This window comes from Bombina bombina, chromosome 6 (assembly GCF_027579735.1).
Source record: "Bombina bombina isolate aBomBom1 chromosome 6, aBomBom1.pri, whole genome shotgun sequence".
In the NCBI taxonomy this organism is placed as follows: domain Eukaryota; kingdom Metazoa; phylum Chordata; class Amphibia; order Anura; family Bombinatoridae; genus Bombina; species Bombina bombina.
Window position 1 is genome coordinate 641,785,635 of NC_069504.1, and position 21,493 is coordinate 641,807,127.

Below are 21,493 nucleotides of genomic sequence, written 5' to 3' on the forward strand. Positions count from 1 at the left end.
TAGTCTACCTAGTTAAAATAAATACAAACTTACCTGTGAAATAAAAATAAAACCTAAGCTAGCTAAAATATAGCTATTAGTTATATTGTAGCTAGCTTAGGTTTTATTTCACAGGTAAGTATTTAGTTTTAAATAGGTATTATTTAGTTAATAATTGTAAGTTTAATTTAGCTCTAGTTTTATTATGTTAAAGTTAGGGGGTGTTAGGGTTAGGTTTAGGGGTTAATATATAGTTTAATTTAGGTTGTTGTATTGTGGGGGGCTGTCGGTTTAGGGGTTAATAGGTTTAATTAGTGGCAGTGATGTCGGAGGCCAGAGGTTTAGGAGTTAATAAATTTATTTAGTGGTGACGATGTCGGGGAGCGGTGGAATAGGGGTTAATAGATTTATTATAGTTTGGGCGATGTTGGGGTGCAGGGGAATAGGGGTTAATACCTTTAGTATAGTGGCGGCGATGATGGGGGCAGCAGATTAGGGGTGTTAGGTTTAAACATAACTTTACTTTTCCTCATAGACATCATTGGGGCTGCGTTATGGAGCTTTTCATTCCGCGATCGCAGGTGTTAGGCTTTTTTTAGCCCGCTCTCCCCATTGAAGTCTTTGGGGGAAGCGTGCACGTCAAAACAGCGCTTGGATTGTGTGCGGTATGGAGCTCAACGCAACTATATCGCATGCACAAGCCAGCTGTTTGAAAACTCATAATAGCTGTGCTATAGGAGGTTAAATAACGCAACTTTTGTTGCGTTCGTTAATTTCCCTATAGCGCAAATAACTTGTAATCTAGGTGAATGTGTCCTGGAATGCTGTCAGAACCTAAATTTTGATATTGCAAACTATCATTCTGCAGTAATCAATTGAGATGCAACATTTACCTCAACACAACCCAGGTGCATGTCTCCTGCAGCCCCCCTGAACCCCACTATATATCCAGTCATCAAACCTTGAGGCATACGCATGTCTCCTGCAACCTCCTATATGGCTAATTATAAGTACTCAGGCTGTACAGTATTTCCCATGCAGCCTTCTTTATGACCCTCAGTACATAGCGACCTTTTCAAACACCCCTGAATATAACATTTGATAAAACAATTTTAAACATTAAAAATGTCTTCTAAGTCAGCCAATGGAAACTAAGAAGTTGACTGCATATGCAAAACACTCTGTATGTTTGACCCTTATGTAGGACACAGAACAAAAGTATGGGAAATCACAATGGGGTTCATGTAGCCTTCAAGTTACCATCTGTCAGATAGTTCCTGCTTCCTTTAATGTATTTTTACAATCCCTGGTCTTTGATTCTTGCGTGCATTACCCATTTCCATAAGCTGTACATTTTAACCCTTAAAGAAAAAGAATGGTAGATGTAGAGGATATTAAAGTCATTGCCCACAAAACATAAAAATAAACAGAAGCACCTTTGTTTAAGTTGTTCAGCGGACTGAGATAAAAAGAGTGAGGTAATAGGTGCAAAATAAATATTGTTAACCTGGTGATAAAAGATTTTCCTGCTTGGAGAGAAATTCTAGTGTAGACCTCACAGGGGCTGAACTCACTGAATGCTAAAAGGAAAAGGGCGGAACCTGGATGTCGCAGAAATAGTGATGCTATTTCTCCCATAAAGCTCTCTGCTCAAATGTGGTGAAATGATATAAAATGATCCTTCAGCACTGCAAGATCTTTCACAAGACTCTATGGAAGGCATCTCTGGAACTTCAAGGGTCTTCTCTTTTCCTGTAGAATTTAGTGTACAAATGAACACTTTAAGCACACGTCTCTCAGCAAGCACAGACTACCCAGCGGGAACTGTTGGTGAGGTCTCTTGTAAAATGTCCAGGAACAAGATAAGCATATACAGGTATCACCATAGAGATGCTTGGGTTTCAGGAAGAGGATAAGCATACACAGGTATCACCGTACAGATGCTTGGTTTCAGCAAGAGGATAAGCATACACAGGTATCACCATACAGATGCTTGGTTTCAGGAAGAGGACAAGCAGACACAGGTATCACTATATAGATGCTTGGTTTCAGAAAGAGGAAACGTATACACAAGTATCACTGTAGATATGCTTGTTTTCAGGAAGAGGTTAAGCATATACAGGTATCAACGTAGAGATGCTTAGTTTCTGGAAGAGGATAAGCATACACCGGTATCAGCGTAAAGATGGCTGGTTTCATTAAGAAGATAAGCAAACACAGGTATCAACGTAGAGATGCTTGGTTTCTGAAGCAAGGTAAGCATACACAGATATCACAGCTGAGGTGCTTGGTCTTAGAAGTAAGGTAAGCATACACAGGTATCACAGCTGAGGTGATTGGTCTCAGTAGCAAGGTAAGCATACAGTCTCAGAAGCAATGTAAGCATACACAGGTATCACGGCAGAGATGCTTGGCTTCAGAAGCAAGGTAAGCATATACAGGTATCACAGCTGAGGTGCTTGGTCTCCGAAGTAAGGTAAGCATACACACGTATCGCAGCAGAGGTGCATGGTCTCAGAAGCAAGGTAAACATACACAGGTATCACAGCTGAGGTGCTTGGTTTTAGAAGCAAGGTAAGCATACACAGGTATCTCGGCAGAGGGTCTTGGCTTCAAAAGCAAGGTAAGCATACACAGATATTACAGCTGAGGTGCTTGGTCTCAGAAGCAAGGTAAACATACACAGGTATCACAGTTGAGGTGCTTGGTCTCAAAAACAATGTAAGCATACACAGGTATCTTGGCAGAGGTGCTTGGCTTCAAAAGCAAGGTAAGCATATACATGTATCACAACAGAGGTGCTTGGCTTCAGAAACAAGGAAAGCAGACACAGGTATCACAGCTGAGGTGCTTGGCTTCAGAAGCAAGGTAAGCATACACAGGTATCATAGCAGAGGTGCTTGGCTTTAGAAACAAGATAAGAATACACAGGTATCACTCACAGCAGTGGTACTTAGCTTCAGGTACACAGGTTAAGCAGGACTCAGGAGCAGGAACCAGAGAAGTATGCTCTGTATAGGCCGTAACTCAACAGGGAGTGAAGGGCTGATTGCACTTTATAGGAACTCCCACACCTGAGTCCTCCAGGTGGGACCTCCTGTAATCAACAGGATGGCTGTTTAAATCTTAGTAAGGCACTGCCACACACGCCTAGGGAATTGCAGCATAACAGTTTCAAACTGACATGGGAAGCTGAGAAGGGGTCCTCCAGGTAAAGTTCCTGATAAATTGACATTTGTAATGAATGAATGCACATCCCTAGTTGCTAAACCTTATAAGATAGAAAAGCTGAGCATTTAAGCAAAAAATCCTCTAATGTATTTATAATACAAATTAAAATTTAGCCTACATTATTTTAATTTAGTTGCACACTGCAAACTGTTTCACTGCCCCTAAACAAAATGTAATGATTATGGATCTGAAAAACTGTAAATTAATGCTTTCTGTCCACTGAACGAGCAGTGTGCATGGTATAATGATGCTATGTATACAATGAAGAATGAAAAAATGAACTGTGCTTTTATAATGATGTTGTCAATAATGCTAATAATGAACTCACAGCCCAGGTAATGAGTATCTATTGACTGATCAAACACATGCTGAACTCGCTAATAATGCTTATATCTGTCATAATGAACAGACTGTTCAGCTGGCATACTATTTAGTGTCATCCCATTTAAGTTACTTTACAGATACATTTATCCATGTTAACATATGTTTGTGACTTCCTATTGTAAACTTCCAATAAAACATAATTACATACTACTCCTAGGTTCTTCTTAACATTTTCAGTAACAGAGACTAATGAGAAACTGAGAGACCTATTACCTATAATGATCTTGTGTAAGAAGCCTTAATCTTGTAATCCTCTTTGTCCTAAAAAGCAATGAGCAATGTCAGTATAAAAAGAGAAAATAAACACACACTGAAGACATGATCATATAGTATAGTGTGTGTATCTGTATATAATGTGCACTCCTGAATCTTGGTCCAACAGCCTTGGGTGCTACTAAATAGTAGATATAAAGCCAAAAGAAGAGCACTCCAAAAGGTATTGCACAGAAAATATAGTCACCTTTAATGTGAATGCTTTCGAGTCAGAACGACCCGTCCTCAGACGGGTCGTTCTGACTTGAAAGCGTTCACATTAAAGGTGACTATATTATCTGTGCAAGACCTTTGGAGTGTTCTTCTTTTTGGCTTGGATATATATATATATATATATATATATATATATATATATATATATATATATATATATATATATATATATATATATATATATATATATATATAAAATTAAAAAAAGTGAAAGGCAGTCACCAGGTCTTAAATGCTGAAAAGTTTTCTCTTTATTAAGGTGACGTTTTGGGTTTTATCCCGTCTTCAAACCAACATCAAACATACATACATTACCTACCAAACTTAAATACTAACCCAATTCCCACCCGCAGTGCTGTCCGTAGCGTACCGGAAATCACACCATGGGCACCATGGCACCACAAGGACTTAATGTCCACCTTGATTGGCATTGCTATTTATGAGAGGCCTTGATCCATTGGACTTAGATTTTTTCTAAACAGAGTTAATTACCTACACATAGAAGTATGTTTCAATTTTTCTATTGCTTTTCTATATATTTACAGGAAACAAATTATTTTTGATAACTATTGTTTTTTTCTGCTACATTCTTCAGCTCCATGAGATGAGGGTACATTTACATTTTAAGACACACTTGCAATGCTAATATCTCACTATTTGTTTTATTACATTATGCTCTTTGGATCGTATGCTCTTACATGCCCTCTTGTTCTTTCGTTTTTGGCATATGTCTTTTAATGACAATATTGTATTGGTGTATTTTGTTGGGAACTTTAAAATCCAGGTTGCCATTGGGATGAATATATTTGAGTGCAATTTTGCACCATTATGCGTCCATGGCAACCTTTGGAACGTATCAGGAATATCCTCCAATAATTTACAGCTGTTTATTTGCTTAAGGGTGTTGGCTATACATTACGTGGTGATTGTTTCAGCCTTAGCCAATGGAATCATAATGTAGCTTGCACGCTGTTATGTTGTTTTTTGTAGTTGCGGCTGATCCTCTACATCATGTTGCTCCATAGCGCAATGTATGCTTACCTGCTATTGTCTCCTTTGTTTTTAACTTTTGTATTATGTTGTTTTTAATTTCACCGTGGCTGCCGAGTGGCATCCGGTCTCCATAGCAACGTATGACGTGGAGATGCACCACGTGGTTGCTGTGATTTCTGGTACGCCACGGACAGCACTGCGGGTGGGGATTGGGTTTGTATTTAAGTTTGGTAGGTAATGTATGTATGTTTGATGTTGGTTTGAAGACGGGATAAAACCCAAAACGTCACCTTAATAAAGAGAAAACTTTTCAGCATTTAAGACCCGGTGAGTGCCTTTCACTTTTTTGAACTGTATACTTATTTAAAGTGCACCCTGGGCAGAAGTTATATATATATAGCAAAAGGAGAAGGACGTCAGCACCCACTTATTCATCAAAAATATATCCTTTATTTCATAGTAACATTGAAGACAAAACAGCAACGTTTCAGATCCATCTGATCCTTAGTCATGCAGACATGACTAAGGATCAGGTGGATCCGAAACGTTGCTGTTTGTCTTTAATGTTACTATGAAATAAAGGATATGTTTTTGATGAATAAGTGGGTGCTGATGTCCTCCTCCTTTTGCCTTATATTAGAGGTGTGCAGAACCCTCTGACATTATGTGGGGTGTTTTGCCTTATCCTGTAGAACTGGATTTTAAAGGGACAGTAAACACCAGACTTTTTGTTGTTTAAAAAGGTAGATAATCCCTTTATTACCCATTCCCCAGTTTTGCATAACCAACACAGTTATAATAATATACTTTTTACCTCTGTTATTACCTAGTATCTAAGCATCTGCAAACTGCCCCCTTATTTCATTTCTTTTGGTGAAAAACTGTCAAAATGCTTTCAGATTAGAGGCGGCCTTCAAGGTCTAAGAAATGAGCATATGAACCTCCTAGGTTTAGCTTTCAACTAAGAATACCAAGAGAACAAAGCAAAATTGGTAATAATAAAAAATTGTAAAGTTTTTTTAAAATTAAATGCCCTATTTAAATCATGAAAGTTTTTTTTTAACTTGACTGTCCCTTTAATACTACATGTGATAGCTTGTGGACTCTCATCTTATGAAAGAAAGTATGTTTTATTTTCTAGGTTATTGATGCTGGTGGTTCCATGACTATTCATACATTTGGGGCATATTTTGGGCTTACGGTTGCTTGGATACTAAGGCGCCCAAAATTAAAAGAAAGGAATGATAAGGAGGTGTCAACGTACCATTCTGATCTATTTTCTATGATCGGTAAGTGAAATATTTTCAGAATATTCCAATTTTAACATCATATGGATAATATTGTCTATTGATTACTTATAGATATATTAGAATAGATAACTGCACGGATATGGTAAATTCTCCATATACTTTTAATTAAAAAGACAATGTTAAGATTAAACATTTAAAAACTTTTCTTGTTTAAAGGCACATTGGCCTCTACTTATCAAGCCGTCAACTGCAAATATGCTGGAATTCCGCAGCGTATTTGTGGCGAGGCTGATTCGCTGTAGTTATCTACAGCCCGGCAAAAGTAGAATATAGTGACGTAACATACGATCCTCCGGACTCTGTCCGACACAGATCGATGGTTACATCACTACAGATGTTCTGAACGCAAGTTCGGCACAATCTGACTACTTTTGCTAGTTATCAAAGAACTAGCAGGTACGCTCGCCACTATTCCGGGCCAGCATACCTGGTTTTCAATCCGCCGCCCTGGAGGCGGCGGATCCCATAGGAATCAATGGGAGTCTGACAGCAGCGAGAGCTCATGTTCGCTGCTGCCCGATATCCCATTGATTCCTATGGGAAGTGTCTGCACCTAACACCCTAACATGTACCCCGAGTCTAAACACCCCTAATCTGTCCCCCCTACACCGCCGCCGCCTACTTTATACTTATTAACCCCTAAACCGCCGCCCCGACACCACCGCCACTATAATAAATATATAAACCCTTAAACCGCCGCTCCCGGACCCCTCCGCCACCTACATTATACCTATTAACCCCTAATCTGCCGCCCCCTATACCGCCGCCACCTACACAAAGTTATTAACCCTTATCCTGCCGATCCCGGACCTCACCGCAAATAAATTAATTGTTTAACCCCTAAACCGCCGCACCCGGAGCCCTCCGCCACCTACATTACATTTATTAACCCCTATCCTGCCCCCCCTACACAGCCGCCACCTACAGTACATTGATTAACCCCTAATCTACCCCCCTATACCGCCGCCACTATATTAAATGAATTAACCCGTAAACCTAAGTCTAACCCTAACCCTAACACCCCCCAAACTTAAATATTAATTAAATGAATCTAAATAAATATTCCTATAATTAAATAAATTAATCCTATTTAAATCTAAATACTTACCCATAAAATAAACCCTAAGATAGCTATAATATAATTAATAATTACATTATAGCTATTTTAGGGTTTATTTTTATTTTACAGGCAACTTTGTATTTATTTTAACTAGGTACAATAGCTATTAAATAGTTATTAACTAATAGCTACCTAGCTAAAATAACTACAAATATACCTGTAAAATAAATCCTAACCTAAGTTACAATTACACCTAACACTACACTATCATTAAATAAATTAAATTAATTAACTACAATTACCTAACATTAAATAAAATTAACTAAAAATAACTAAAGTACAAAAAAATACAGAAAATAAAAAAATTACAAGAATTTTAAACTAATTACACCTAATCTAAGCCCCCTAATAAAATAAAAAAGCCCCCCAAAAAAATAAAATTCCCTACCCTAAACTAAATTACAAATAGCCCTTAAAAGGGCCTTTTGCGGGGCATTGCCCCAAAGTAATTAGCTCTTTTACCAGCCCTTAAAAGGGCCTTTTGCGGGGCATTGCCCCAAAGTAATCAGCTCTTTTACCTGTAAAAAAAGAAATACAACCCCCCCAACATTAAAACCCACCACCCACACACCCCTACTCTAAAACCCACCCGATCCCCCCTTAAAAAAAACTAACACTACCCCCTTGAAGATCACCCTACCTTGAGCCGTCTTCACCCAGCCGGCACAAGTGGTCATACGATCCGTCCAGAAGTCTTCATCGAATCCGGGCAGAAGAGGTCCTCCAAGCGGCAGATGTCTTCATCCAAGCGGCATCTTCTATCTTCAATCAACCGGAGCGGAGCCATCTTGAATCCAGCCGACGCGGAGCCATCCTCTTCTTCTGATGTCCTAACACTGAATGAAGGTTCCTTTAAATGACGTCATCCAAGATGGCGTCCCTCGAATTCCGATTGGCTGATAGGATTCTATCAGCCAATTGGAATTAAGGTAGAAAAAATCCGATTGGCTGATGTAATCAGCCAACCGGATTGAAGTTAAATCTGATTGGATCAGCCAATAGAATGCAAGGTCAATTCTATTGGCTGATCCAATCAGCCATTCGGATTGAACTTCAATCCGATTGGCTGATTACATCAGACAATCAGATTTTTCCTACCTTAAATCTGATTGGCTGATAGAATCCTATCTTGGATGATGTCATTTAAAGGAACCTTCATTCAATGTTAGGACATCGGAAGAAGAGGTTTAGGGGTTAATTCATTTAATATAGTGGCGGCGGTGTAGGGGGGGTAGATTAGGGGTTAATCAATGTACTGTAGGTGGCGGCGGTGTAGGGGGGCAGGATAGGGGTTAATAAATGTAATGTAGGTGGTGTAGGGCTCCGGGTGCGGCGGTTTAGGGGTTAAACATTTAATTTATTTGCGGCGGGGTCCGGGATCGGCAGGATAAGGGTTAATAACTTTATGTAGGTGGTGGTGGTATAGGGGGCGGCAGATTAGGGGTTAAAAAGTTTAATGTAGGTTGCGGTGGGGTCCAGGAGCGGCGGTTTAGGGGTTCATATATTTATTATAGTGGCGGCGGGGTCAGGGAGCGGCGGTTTAGGGGTTAATATATTTATTATAGTTGCGGAGGGGTCCAGGAGCGGCGGTTTAGGGGTTAATAAGTTTATTTAGTTGCGGCGGGGTCCATGAGTGGCGGTTTAGGGGGTAAAACAGTATAGTATAGTGTGGGTGCTTAGTGACAGGGTAGCAAGAAAGCTGCGAAGAAGCCGATGAGCAGCAAGATCGATGACTGTCAGTTAACAACAGTCCGCTGCTCATCGCTCCGTACTTGGTGCGCGGCTTCTTGACAGCATTCTTGATAACTTTGGCAAACGTATTCAGGACCGCGGCGATGTTAATGGGCCGGCGAATGCAGGTAAATACGGAGCTTCATAACTAGAGGCCATTGTCTGTTGTACTATACTTACAATAAAGGGAAGACTGATTGATGCAGTTAATAGGTGTCCTTTTTAAACATGCTAGTATGACAATAGCATATTATTAAAACTGAAGACTTTAATTTATAACTCAAGTAAAATTGCACAAGATATGCTAGACTGCCTTTAAATATGATATATGATTTAGTATAAATACTGACACACACAGGCAGGTGTATATGCTATGTTTTTATGTGGAATTGAGTAGCCATGTTGGTCTCAAAATTCAGAGGCAGTGGGGCCTATTTATTATGGTGCGAGAGGACATGATCCGATATAGCGGATCATGACCGCTGCACATCTATAAATGCCGACAGCATACGCTGTCAGCATTTATCATTGCACCAGCAGGTCTTGTGAACTGCTAGTGCAATGCCGCCCTCTGCAGATTCACGGCCAATCGGCCGCTAGCAGGGGGTGTCAATCAACCTGATCATATTCGATCGGGTTGATTTCTGTCGATTTCTGTCTGCCGTCTCAGAGCAGGCGGACAGGTTATGGAGCGCGGTCTTCAAGCTTGCCGGAAATACGGGGCATCAAGCTCCATACGGAGCTTGATAAATATGCCCCAGTATGTAGTGATTCTTTTTTTTTTTAATGTTATATTACAGGACAAACTATAAACGTTTATAAAAACGCAACAAGATTCTGGTCTCTACAGGTTGTATTTAACATGTGCTGTAAAATGTATCCCAAATTACCCGTAACTACTTTTATATCTGATGCTAAAAACATTATCAATATTTCCTACATTCAAAATGTGATGAGGGTCCCAATTTATTAATCTTCGCACAGACAAGGTTATCAGAGAGAGAGAACCTATCCACATGCATTTGGAGCTTCCAGAGCAGCATTGGCTGCTGGAATTTTTAAGTTCGAATATGCAACCCAGCCCCCTGCCTGCTCTCAACCAATTGAGAGCAGAATTTGTCAGTCATCTCGGATGAACAAGTCTAGCTTGTCTGATGTTCACAGCCTCTGAAATTGTGAAAACGTCAAGAAGCAGCGAGCTTCTTAACTTTCTGTTGCATGTACAAGCCTGCAACAACACAGCCCTGAAGCAACGTCATGAATAGGGGCCATGGACTAATATCTAATATATATTAGCCAGTGAAGGAATTAAATATGCTTCCTCTGCATGGCGTTAATTAATTTCTCAAACTTAGACACTTTCAAACCCTTTTAGTCTAATTTTGGTTAAAAATAAAATATGAAATAACTAGGACTAGCTATATTGTTAGATTAACTGTTACCAGTTTTTTTTAGTTTCTACTTTGTAGCTGCAAAGCAATGAACAGTCCTGACACTATTACTTTGATGGGTATGATTTGTTTTTTAAATGTAGCCTTTATTCTGATTTCAGGAACTCTCTTTCTGTGGATGTACTGGCCCAGTTTTAACTCGGCTATCTCAAAGGCTGGTGACGCTCAACAGAGAGCTGTCATTAATACATACTGTTCTTTGGCTGCATCTGTTCTCTCAACTTTTGCCATATCCAGTGCGGTCAATAAGACTGGAAAACTGGAAATGGTAAGTAGAATTCATGGCATGAGTTACAGTGTATCCCAGATGTACCATTATTTTTTTATTTATTCTTTGAGTTCCAGTCATTAATCTATTGTTCCTGGATAACTTGTTACAAACTACACATAATATACTGGAAATATTCTGCAGGTTCACATTCAGAATGCAACCTTGGCTGGAGGAGTAGCCGTTGGCACTGCTGGAGAAATGGTCCTGACTCCATATGGCTCTCTAATAGTTGGTTTTATATGTGGAATTGTGTCTACTTTGGGCTATGCCTACCTTTCAGTAAGTAAAACCCCTCCTTACTGCCTCACATGGTATAGTGAAGTGGTATCATAAATCCATACAGATTTATACCTTGTTTTCACTGCCTTTATCTGTTCATTGCCACTGTCACTAATCTAGCATTTACACTTCAATTTCCAGCCATTCTTGTTACGCAAAATTGGGCTCCAAGACACATGTGGGGTTAACAATCTGCATGGAATGCCAGGCATTATCGGAGGCATTGTTGGAGCAGTAACAGCTGCTGCTGCAACTGAAGGTGTTTACACCCGTGAAGGGTAAGATGTATAAATTGTAAAAAAAAATAAAAATAATTATTATAAGTGAATTTTAGTAATAAATTAAACAATGTTATCAATATAAATGCATACGTATACAAAAGGAGGAATTAGAAAGTAAATATATTTGAGTAGACATAAATATGAACAGATATGAACTAGTCACAATGGTAATACTGATAACAGACCCATGTGGTGTCTAAAGAGTGGAAGGGGGGAATTTGAGAGCCCCTATTCTCCCCATAAACACATTGGGGTATGAAACCCTAGTTTGAAAAGAGGGAAGTCCCCCTCTTTAAAATGTGGAGTCTCTTACTCCTGTCATTAACTGGTGATTTCCATAAAAATAGCAATATATCTAATGTATTTATTGTATGGGGGATGAAGCCCTTATTAAACACACCAACACGCATACAGTACCCCTTTACATAAAATTTGGAATTACCCATTTTCAAATGAGGTGTCTCATGCTCCTTTGAAAGCAATTTATTGCCAAAGAAATATCAATCATTGGTCTACCAGGTAAATGTTATGATGCTCTGGGATTGAGATCTCATCCTAACACTCCAACAGCTTGAGTGACCCGTCCAGTGATCACCTAACAGAACCATTGGCATATAAAATAGCAAACTGTGAGTATCACTGTCTGTCACTCCCCACAATACATAGACAAGCTTAAAAGGGACATGAAAACCAAAATTCATCTTCCACAATGCAGATACAGCATATCAATTTAAACAACTTTCTAGTTTACTTCTATTATCAAATTTGCTTAATTCTCTTGGTATTATTTGTTGAAGCAGCAGCAATGGACTACTGGCAACTATTTGAATACATCTGGTAAGCCAATGACAAGAGACATATATGTGCAGCCACCAATCAGCCAAACTACATACACTTTTGAACAAAGGACTAAACGTAAAGGAAGCAAATTATTCAATAAAAGTAAATTGTGAAGGTTGTTTAAAATTGTATACTCTATCTGAAACATGATAGAAAAATTGTGGGTTTAATTTCCCTTTAACATCTCTTATTTCAAAGCAGCAATCCTTATCTTTAAAATAACTGGTCCTGGGTCTCTCAAGGTACCAGGTATTCATCCCATATGATTCAAGGGGTTCTGGCAATTTTATAGAGGGTTTATCACCTCCTAACCATAGATATATATTGTATCCCTCATTTAAAAGAGCAAGGTTCCACAATTCATATAAGGTGTTGTCATGTCCATATAACTTTCAAGTAATCTTCAAAGTAATAATGATTATCTGGCAGCCACCACTATTGCCATTTTATTGTGGTGTTAATGTTAGGGCCATTTTTCTCTGAATTATTAAAATAAAAATACAGGAATCAAAATAAATGGGAGAAAAATAGATTGTATTTTGGGGAAAAGTATGGGCTAGATTGCAAGTGGAATGCAATTGATAATGCAAAAGAATAATGCAAAATTTGGAATTACAAGTAGATGGTTAAATATTTTAACCAAATGATCTTAATGCAACAGGAAGTTTATTAGGGTCCTCTATACGTTAATACAATTATCTAACAGATAAAAGCATTTTCTTTTTGCACTTTTATGTCCCTTTAAGGAAAAGAGCCCTAATTAACTGTTTTACATGGGTTGGCCTGGCTGAATAATTTGTGCATACACATTTTAGTGCATTCCAAAATTTTAGAATATACTTGAGTGAGAATGTGCACAACTTGATCCCTGTTCCTGGGATTTGATGGACAACAATGCATAGCTTATCACCTCTCATTTACAAAGGTATACAGCTAATTCTAGATACCATTAGTTTTAAACTTCCCAAATGAAAATGTGTATTTAAAAAAAATGACCCACTTTTCTTAAGGGTTGTTGGGGATCTTCCAAGTGCAAGTAACAACATTTCTATTTAAAAAATGATTGTTTAAATATAAAACATATATATATATATAAGTATATAAGTTCAGGTGTTCTAGCCACGCCCATAGCTAACGGGTACATACTGCACATATAGTCATGAAATCTATATAGACAAACATTGGCAGTACAATGAGTAGTATTGAATAGCATAGTAACTATAAACATGGCACTTTCATAGGATACCACCTTTGCCAGTCAGTTTGTGAGATTTCTGCCCTACTAGATCTCCCTCAGTAAACTGTAAGCACCAATATTATGAAGTGGAAGTATTTAGGAGCACCAACATTGCAGCCACAGTGGTAGACCATGCAATCTCACAGAGCGTGGCTGCTGAGTACATATGTTTCCAAACTGCCTCTGGAATCAACATCAGCACAAGAACTGTGCGTCGGGTGCTTCATGAAATGGTTTACCATGGCTAAACAGTTGTCCCATAGACATGCGCTATACAGTATTGTCTGGAGTGGTGTAATGCCCAAAGTCACTGGAATCTGGAGCAGTGGAAAAATTGTTCTCTGGAGTGATGAATCACGCTTCACTATCTGGGAGGGGCAATTGCCAGGAGAATGCAACCTACCAGAATGCATAGTGTTTACTATAACGTTTGGTGGAGGAAGGATATTGGTCTGGGGCTGTTAGCAGGGTTTAGACTAGGCCCCTTAGTTGCAGTGAAAAGTTATCTTAAAGGACAATTAAGCATTATAGAATAGCATAATCAATAAATGCACAATAAATAAAACAATGTAAAAGCACTTAGTTTGAATTTCACATGAGTAGGACGGATTTCAAAATTAGTTTTATTTTCCTTCTTACAAGATAATGCCAAACTTTCTATGTGTTGTGTAATAATTGTATTTTGTTATTTTCTCATGGGCTTTGTACCCAGGCTTGTCTGGGGTTAACTACCTGAGTCCCTGAAAGCTGTGAGCTGTCTGTGAGTGCTGGTGATCACTAAGGTCTTTTGAGTAGGGATGTGTACCTAGTCTGGTTTGAGAGTAGAGTCAATTTCCGTGTTTTGTATGCGTCTAGGGAAATTATAAAGGGCCTGTGCCATCCTTGTTTGTATCTCAGTGTGTTTGGTTGAAGGCATGTATTGTGTGGCTGTAGGTTAGGGATCCAGAGAGGAAGAAACCTTTACATGGCCCTGGGCCTATCACCATTTGGCCAAATGCTGCAACTAAAGCTTCCATTTTGCTTTTTATCTAGGTGTGTGCTTGCAAGAGAGTGCCAGACTTTCTATATGTTGTAGTAACAAGATAGTAGGTAAAGTAGTACTAATGGTAAGTACCTATAGGTGCCAAATATTTTTTGTAATCAACAAGCACCTGTTGGGGGGGGGGGGGGCAATATAGCACTAAGGAGACTCATAGATAAATGAGTTACAAAGTCTGTAACAAAAAAGAGTGCTTTACCCCTGCAATTATTTAGGAAACATTATCACTGAATAATACAGGAACGATTTAATCTTTATTGGTTTAACTAATTCAGTCATAAACGTTTAAAAATACTTAAACTCTCTAGATATCAATATATAGCATAGATGTGTGAATAATACCTCTGAGAATCATGTATCTATATGTGAAACATTATACTTGGTTTGTATAATATCAAGCAGTCATACAAACATTATCTTTTGTAGCCGGCTATTAATGAATTCAGAAATAATGCTGTAACAAGAGGACCTGTTAATATGTGGGATGTCAGATTATGAGATTAAAGCTATCTATCTAATACATCCAATGGGGATACATTTTTCATTTGAAGCCTTATGCTATACTCTGTTACATGTTGCAAACTTATGCATGTTGGTTGCGATGATATATGTTACTTTGCGAACTTATGCATGTGGGTTACGATGATATATGTTACTTTATCAGGAAGTTCTTTATGTTACTGCTGAAGAAGTTCTACATTTTCTTATTGTACATACTTTCACTTGTTGTGTGTATTTTGTATTACACCACTGAGATATTGTTAGGTAATAGGACCATATGCAGAAAAATGTATCCCCATTGGATGCCTAAACATGATTGACATGCAATCCTACCAATCAGAATTAAGATAATTCCTCATGATCATCCAATCCCACGCACAAGGTGGAACTTATGAACCAGTAAATAGATTTACCAAACAGCTGGCATGTAACCCCTCTGAAGAAGCGTGAGCGAAACATGTGTCAGGGGTCTGGATTCAGAGAGTTCATACTCATTTTTTAACTGCTTACTCTCTATGATAACTGTTGATTGCCAATATCTTGTAAATGTGTGTTATATTCTGAGGTCAGATATTGCACTATGTTAGTGAAACAAGTCAAACGTTAATCTAGCCCCCGCTATAGAAAGGGCTTAAGCAGACAGAATCTATTACACTCAATAGCTGTGCTAAAGTTAACTGTGTAAGCAAGGATTTTATAATTACAGATAGAGTATTAGCTTATTAGCTTTAATCTCGCAATGTGACATCCAACATATTAACAGGTCCTCTTGTTACAGCATTATTTTTTAATTAATTAATAGCCGGCTGCAAAAAATATATTGTTGGTATCTAACTGCTTGATATTATACAAACCAAGTACAATGTTTCATATTTAGATACATAACTCTCAGAGGTATTATTCAAATACCTATGCTATATATTGATATCGAGAGAGTTCAAGCAGATAGAATCTATTACATTGAACAGCTATGCTAAAGTTAACTGTGCAAACAAGGACTTTATAATTGCAGATAGAGTATTAACTAGATAGCTTTAATTTCATAACCTGATATTCCACATATTAATAGGTCCTCTTTATACAGCATTATTTTTTAATTAATTAATAGCCGGCTGCAAAAAATATATTTGTATCTGACTGCTTGATATTATACAAACCAAGTACAATGTTTCATATCTTGATACATGATTCTCAAAGGTGTTATTCACACACCTATACTTAATATTAATATCTAGAGATTTTAAGCAGTCAGAATCTATTACACTGAATTGTTACAGCATTATTTCTGAATTCATTAATAGCCGGCTACAAAAGATAATGTTTGTATCTGACTGCTTCATATCATACAAACCAAGTATGTTTCACATATAGCTACATGATTCTCAGAGGTATTATTCACACATCTATGCTATATATTGATATCTAGAGAGTTTAAGTGTTTTTAAACGTTTATCTTTATTGGTTTAACTATTCAATCATAAAGTATGAATGATTAAAAATCATTCCTGTATTATTCAGTGAATTTTTTTTCTAAATAATTGCAGGGGTAAAGCACTCTTTTTTTTGTTACAGATTTTGTAACTCATTTCTATATGTTGTGTTGATAATTTTGTTTTGTAATTTTTCCCTATGGGCTTTGCACCCAGGCTTGTCTGTATTAACTGCCGAAATCACTGAAAGCTATGCTGCTGACGGAGTGCATTTCTGTGTTTTGTATGTCTATAAGGAAATTAGAAAGGGCCTGTCACCCTTGTCTGTACCTCAGTGTGTTTGGTTGAAGGCATGTATTGTGTAGCTGTAGGTGTGGGACCCAGGGAAGAAGAGACCTTGAAATTTTTATTTTGTGCTTTGTTGATGCCTAGATTTACAGTTGATAATAATCCACTGTAAAATGGTGGGGCAATTATAAACAAGACCCAAAACAATATAATGTAAATAATATTGAAAACTATTAGATTCTGATTGTCTAATTCTTAATGGGAAGGGGGTGTTGAAGTAGTTTAGATGTTTTTCCAGTTAGATGATTATAAATGGGGTTTACGTTACAGTACCACAACAGTAATAGCAACACTGAAAAATGTTGTGCTTGAACAAGAATATTCCAATCATTTATTTTTACAGGTATTATGCTGTTTCAAAATGCTGTGTGCATTATTTTCATGCAAGTGATAAAATGAAAGTTTCATAGTCTGACAATGCTGTGAATGCCAGAGAAACAATTTGCTGCATTTATCATACTGGCCATTACACTTATCCTCATGTCTGTCCTGAAACTCAAACCCTAAATACTTATCTTAACCCTAACCATCACTATTATTGCATTTACAAACACAATTACAGCAATATTGCTGCAACAGTTATTTACTAGTTTTAGCAATATTGTCTATTCCACATTTTTGCAGTGATATAACGGTCCAAGATAATTATACAGTACCATTGTAATAGGGTGCCATCTTTAAAGTGTTTTTGAGGGGGGGGGATGATAATAAAATAGGCAGATGTTTTAGTCATGTTATTACTTATTTATAGGTCTATTATAGAATCACAATCGGAATAATTTATTCACCAATTTATAAAAAATATACAAGGAATTTTTCGGTGTCAAAGTTGTAAAATGTGTCAATATCACTGAAACAAACAATTATAGCCTGTGGGAAAAAAAACAATTCAAATTATGATTTGTCAAAGTTTTTAAATATCTCAGCTTCGGCCTATGATGAGAAGAAAAACGGTTAAATAGAAAGTGACCAGGATGTGAAGTATCTGATAAGATTTTTCCCAATCTCTTATTTATTCTTTATAAAAATATACGTCCATGAGAGAAAGAAACTGACAACCAACAGTTTTCTATGCAGATCTCAGAATTCTCTTTTGATTGTAAAGTAGAAGAAGCAAACCAAACAGAAATGGAAATGATAAAACGGATTCAATAATAGCTGAATAAAACTGAACTAGTAATCCTTGAGACAAGCCAAATTTCTTAAAGTGATGGTAAATCCTAGTTTTATCTAAAATACAGCTATTGGCTAAAAGGGGGAAATGTCACCGAATTGAAAAAATGAGCAGTGACGTGGGCCGCCAGAGCTGCTAATCTTAACAGTGAAGCTCTGGGGAAATAAGGGCACCTTTTTCTTCTGTATTTTTTTTTTTTTAAAACTGATGAATGAAAGTAGCCTTTATTTTGAGCGATGGTAAATCCTAGCATTTTTGAAATGCTAGGATTTACTATCACTTTAAGTTGCCTTAAAAAGTAAATTTGTTGCTGAGACTAAGGGGCCAATTTAACATGCTGCGAATGCAGCAGTTTCCGTGCCAGCTGTCATGCTTGCCGAAAACATAAGTTAAGAAGCAGCAATCCTCTGAGGCGGCGGACAGCAATCAGCCCGATCAGATACGATCGGGTTGATTGACACCCCTGCAGGGGGCGGCATTGCACAAGCATTTCTTAGATTGCACAAGCACCCTTCTTAGATTCTTTCCCCTGGGCCCTGTGAATTCTAGTTACGCCTCTGCCGCTCGCACTATGATAAATCGGCCCCTTATTAGTTATCATGTGCCATTACTATCTCCTTTAAGATCCTGTTGAATCCCAGTCCCCAGAAATGTATAGGACTTAAATGCAAATTTAAACAACTTTCCAATTTACTTCCGTTATCCATTTTGCTTAGATTCCTTGGTATCTTTTATTAAAGAGTAACCCTTGTTGAGCTCAAGAGCGTGCACGTGTCTCTAGCTATAATTGAACTTGTGTGTTTTGTTGGTAAGAAATTGTGTCTCACAACCTACATTTTGTTATTTCCTTTTGTAGCCTTATAGCCATGTTTGGTTTCGAAGGCGAATTTGCAAATAGAACTCCCAGCATTCAAGGAGGATATCAAGCAGCTGGCATTTGTGTCTCACTTGCCTTTGGATTTGTGGGAGGAACTATCGTAGGTGAGGCGGATATTTAATAGTTTAAGTATTACAAATCGAAATGAAAATTACAGAATATGTTCATAGAGATCAGCACATTATTTTGTGAGGTACAATGAATTGTATTTAAATTATTTTGTAGCGGATCTCTGCTTTTACAGATTACCAAAAATATATACAGGTGGCCCTCGTTTTACAACGGTTCAATTTACACCGTTTCAGAATAACAACCTTTTTTTCCAGTCATGTGACTGCTATTGAAAAGCATTGAGAAGCAGTGCATTTATTAAAATAGCCAGTAGGTGGAGCTGTCCGCTTGTGTTGCAGCAAAGCCAAGCAAGCTGAAATTAATCAGTTTAACCAGACCTGAGCTATCGAGCAGATTTCAAAGGAACAAGATCTTCCTGTCTATAAATCAGTCCAGATTGGAATGCATAGAAAGAACTGTTTGCAGAAAAATGCAAGTGAAGTCTGTGTTGTATGATTATTTTATTAGGTTTATAATGCTGTTTAGAAAATGTTTTTGTTCATTTAACTTAGTTTAATTATATATTCTGTGTTGTGTGATTATTTTATTAGGTTTATAATGCTGTTTAGAAATTAAAGTCTTCATTTCAAAGCTTTAAAAATAATGTATTAGGTGTTACTTATGACAATTGTGAGAGGGGTCTGGAAACTATCTCCCTCACTTCCCATTGACTTACATTATAAACTGGGTTTCAATTTACAACGGTTTCGATTTACGATTCCTTCTAGAACCTAACCACGGCGTAAACTGAGGGCTACCTGTACTGTTATTTCCGCTAATCTTATTCATTTTTTTACCATGAATTGAATTCATTCAAATCTCCACCCTACAGCTGTTCCCTTAGTAATTAGTACTCTGAAAGTGCATTTAATTTTAGCACTAGCAACATGCAACTCTGTTTAACCCCTTTGAGGAGGTAAAAGTACCACTCAAGAGTCGCAGAGAACTGCTCCAGAGAAGGAAAGGCTGGTGACCAAATCAATAATAAGTTTACTCAGACAATCTGATTTTGGGCAGTCTTGTTAACATAATCCCACAGGAACACACTTAACACTAATCAGGTTAACCAAACAGGCTCCTGAGACACAATCAGATCTGAAGCGTAAATAAAACACCTCTTATTAAAAAACATTAAAAACAGCTCTTATTAAATATTAAGTCCTTTATGCCAACTTGGTTTATAGAGTTACAATTGCTCCCACAATGGGCACTCACACCCTGTACCCATCCTGTATATATGGATACAGGGTGACGTGGACATAAGATAAAGTTATGAAAGTACATAGGGTGTCCGGCATATAAAATTCCACATTTCCATGCAGTCTCTGGGTATCCTTAAAGTGAATGTAAATTTTGATACAAAAGTGCCTGGTTTTTAAAAATTCGATTAAAAACAGGGGCACTTTAATTCATCAAAATTTACATTTCACTCATGTTGTGAAAAAATACTTAACTTTTAATCTTGACAGCCGGCTCCAGATTCCTCCGCCCGTCGCAGCGCCTCTTCCTGGGTCTAAAATGAGGAATTCGGGTTCCTCCAATCACAGCGTTGAATCAGACACTGATTTCCCTGGGGGGGAAGACATGATTGTAGGATGACCCATCCATCATTTCTGACGTCAGAAATGGCTTGCGACGACCGAGGGAAGCTGGAGCGGCAGTCAAGTTTAAAAGGTAGGTATTTTTTCACAACACGAGTGAAATATAAATTTTGATGAATTAAAGTGCCCCTATTTTTAATCGAATTTTTAAAAGACGGGCACTTTTGCATCAAAACTTACATTCACTTTAAGCCCATGTGCCCCCTGCCCAAAGAGTGTTCTGTAACAGGCCCCCAGATAACAGTTACTCCCGCCACATAGTAAAACATTTTTCTATTATGCTGTAATTATGTATTGTGCCCTCTTTCCTGTAATTTAATTACAAAAATTGTGGGTTGATAATTATGCATGTGATGACATGACATGCAAAGAGGAAGTGCTAAAAGGAAGGGGCACTTCCTCGTTGCTAATGATGCAGGAGACAATATCTCAGCTCTATGCCTCCTAGGAAAGACACAAAGGACTCCATCTCTCAAGCAGTGGATGCTGTTTCGGGGGGGCCCATAGTTTCAGGCTCGCCTGAAACAAAAGTTTAGAAGCAGCGGTCTGGTGATAAATGCGGGCAGTGTATGCTGTCTGCCTGCAGTGATGTCTCAACATTTGATAAATCAAAGCCATAGGGGCCGATTTATCAAGGGCCCCTGATGCCCCTGTTTCCTGCCAGCCTTCAGGCTCGCCGGAAACAACAGTTATGAAGCAGCGGTCTTAAGACCTCTGCTCCTTAACTGGTCTGCTGCCTCTGAGGCTGTGGACATCAATTTGCCCGATCCTATACAATCTGGTTGATTGACACCCCCTGCTAGCGGCAGGGGGCGGCAT

General features: G+C 38.1%; 1 protein-coding gene across 1 annotated transcript in view; it reads left to right on the forward strand.

Annotated features, from left to right (window-relative positions):
- Positions 1-21,493, forward strand: part of LOC128662178 (ammonium transporter Rh type C-like) — a 178,648-nt gene that overhangs the window by 124,533 nt on the left and 32,622 nt on the right. Inside the window, exons 4-8 of the mRNA XM_053716005.1 lie at positions 6,215-6,362; positions 10,787-10,953; positions 11,098-11,235; positions 11,377-11,513; positions 18,942-19,066. Of these exons, the coding sequence (XP_053571980.1) occupies positions 6,215-6,362; positions 10,787-10,953; positions 11,098-11,235; positions 11,377-11,513; positions 18,942-19,066 (715 nt within the window). The remainder of the gene's footprint in view (positions 1-6,214; positions 6,363-10,786; positions 10,954-11,097; positions 11,236-11,376; positions 11,514-18,941; positions 19,067-21,493) is intronic.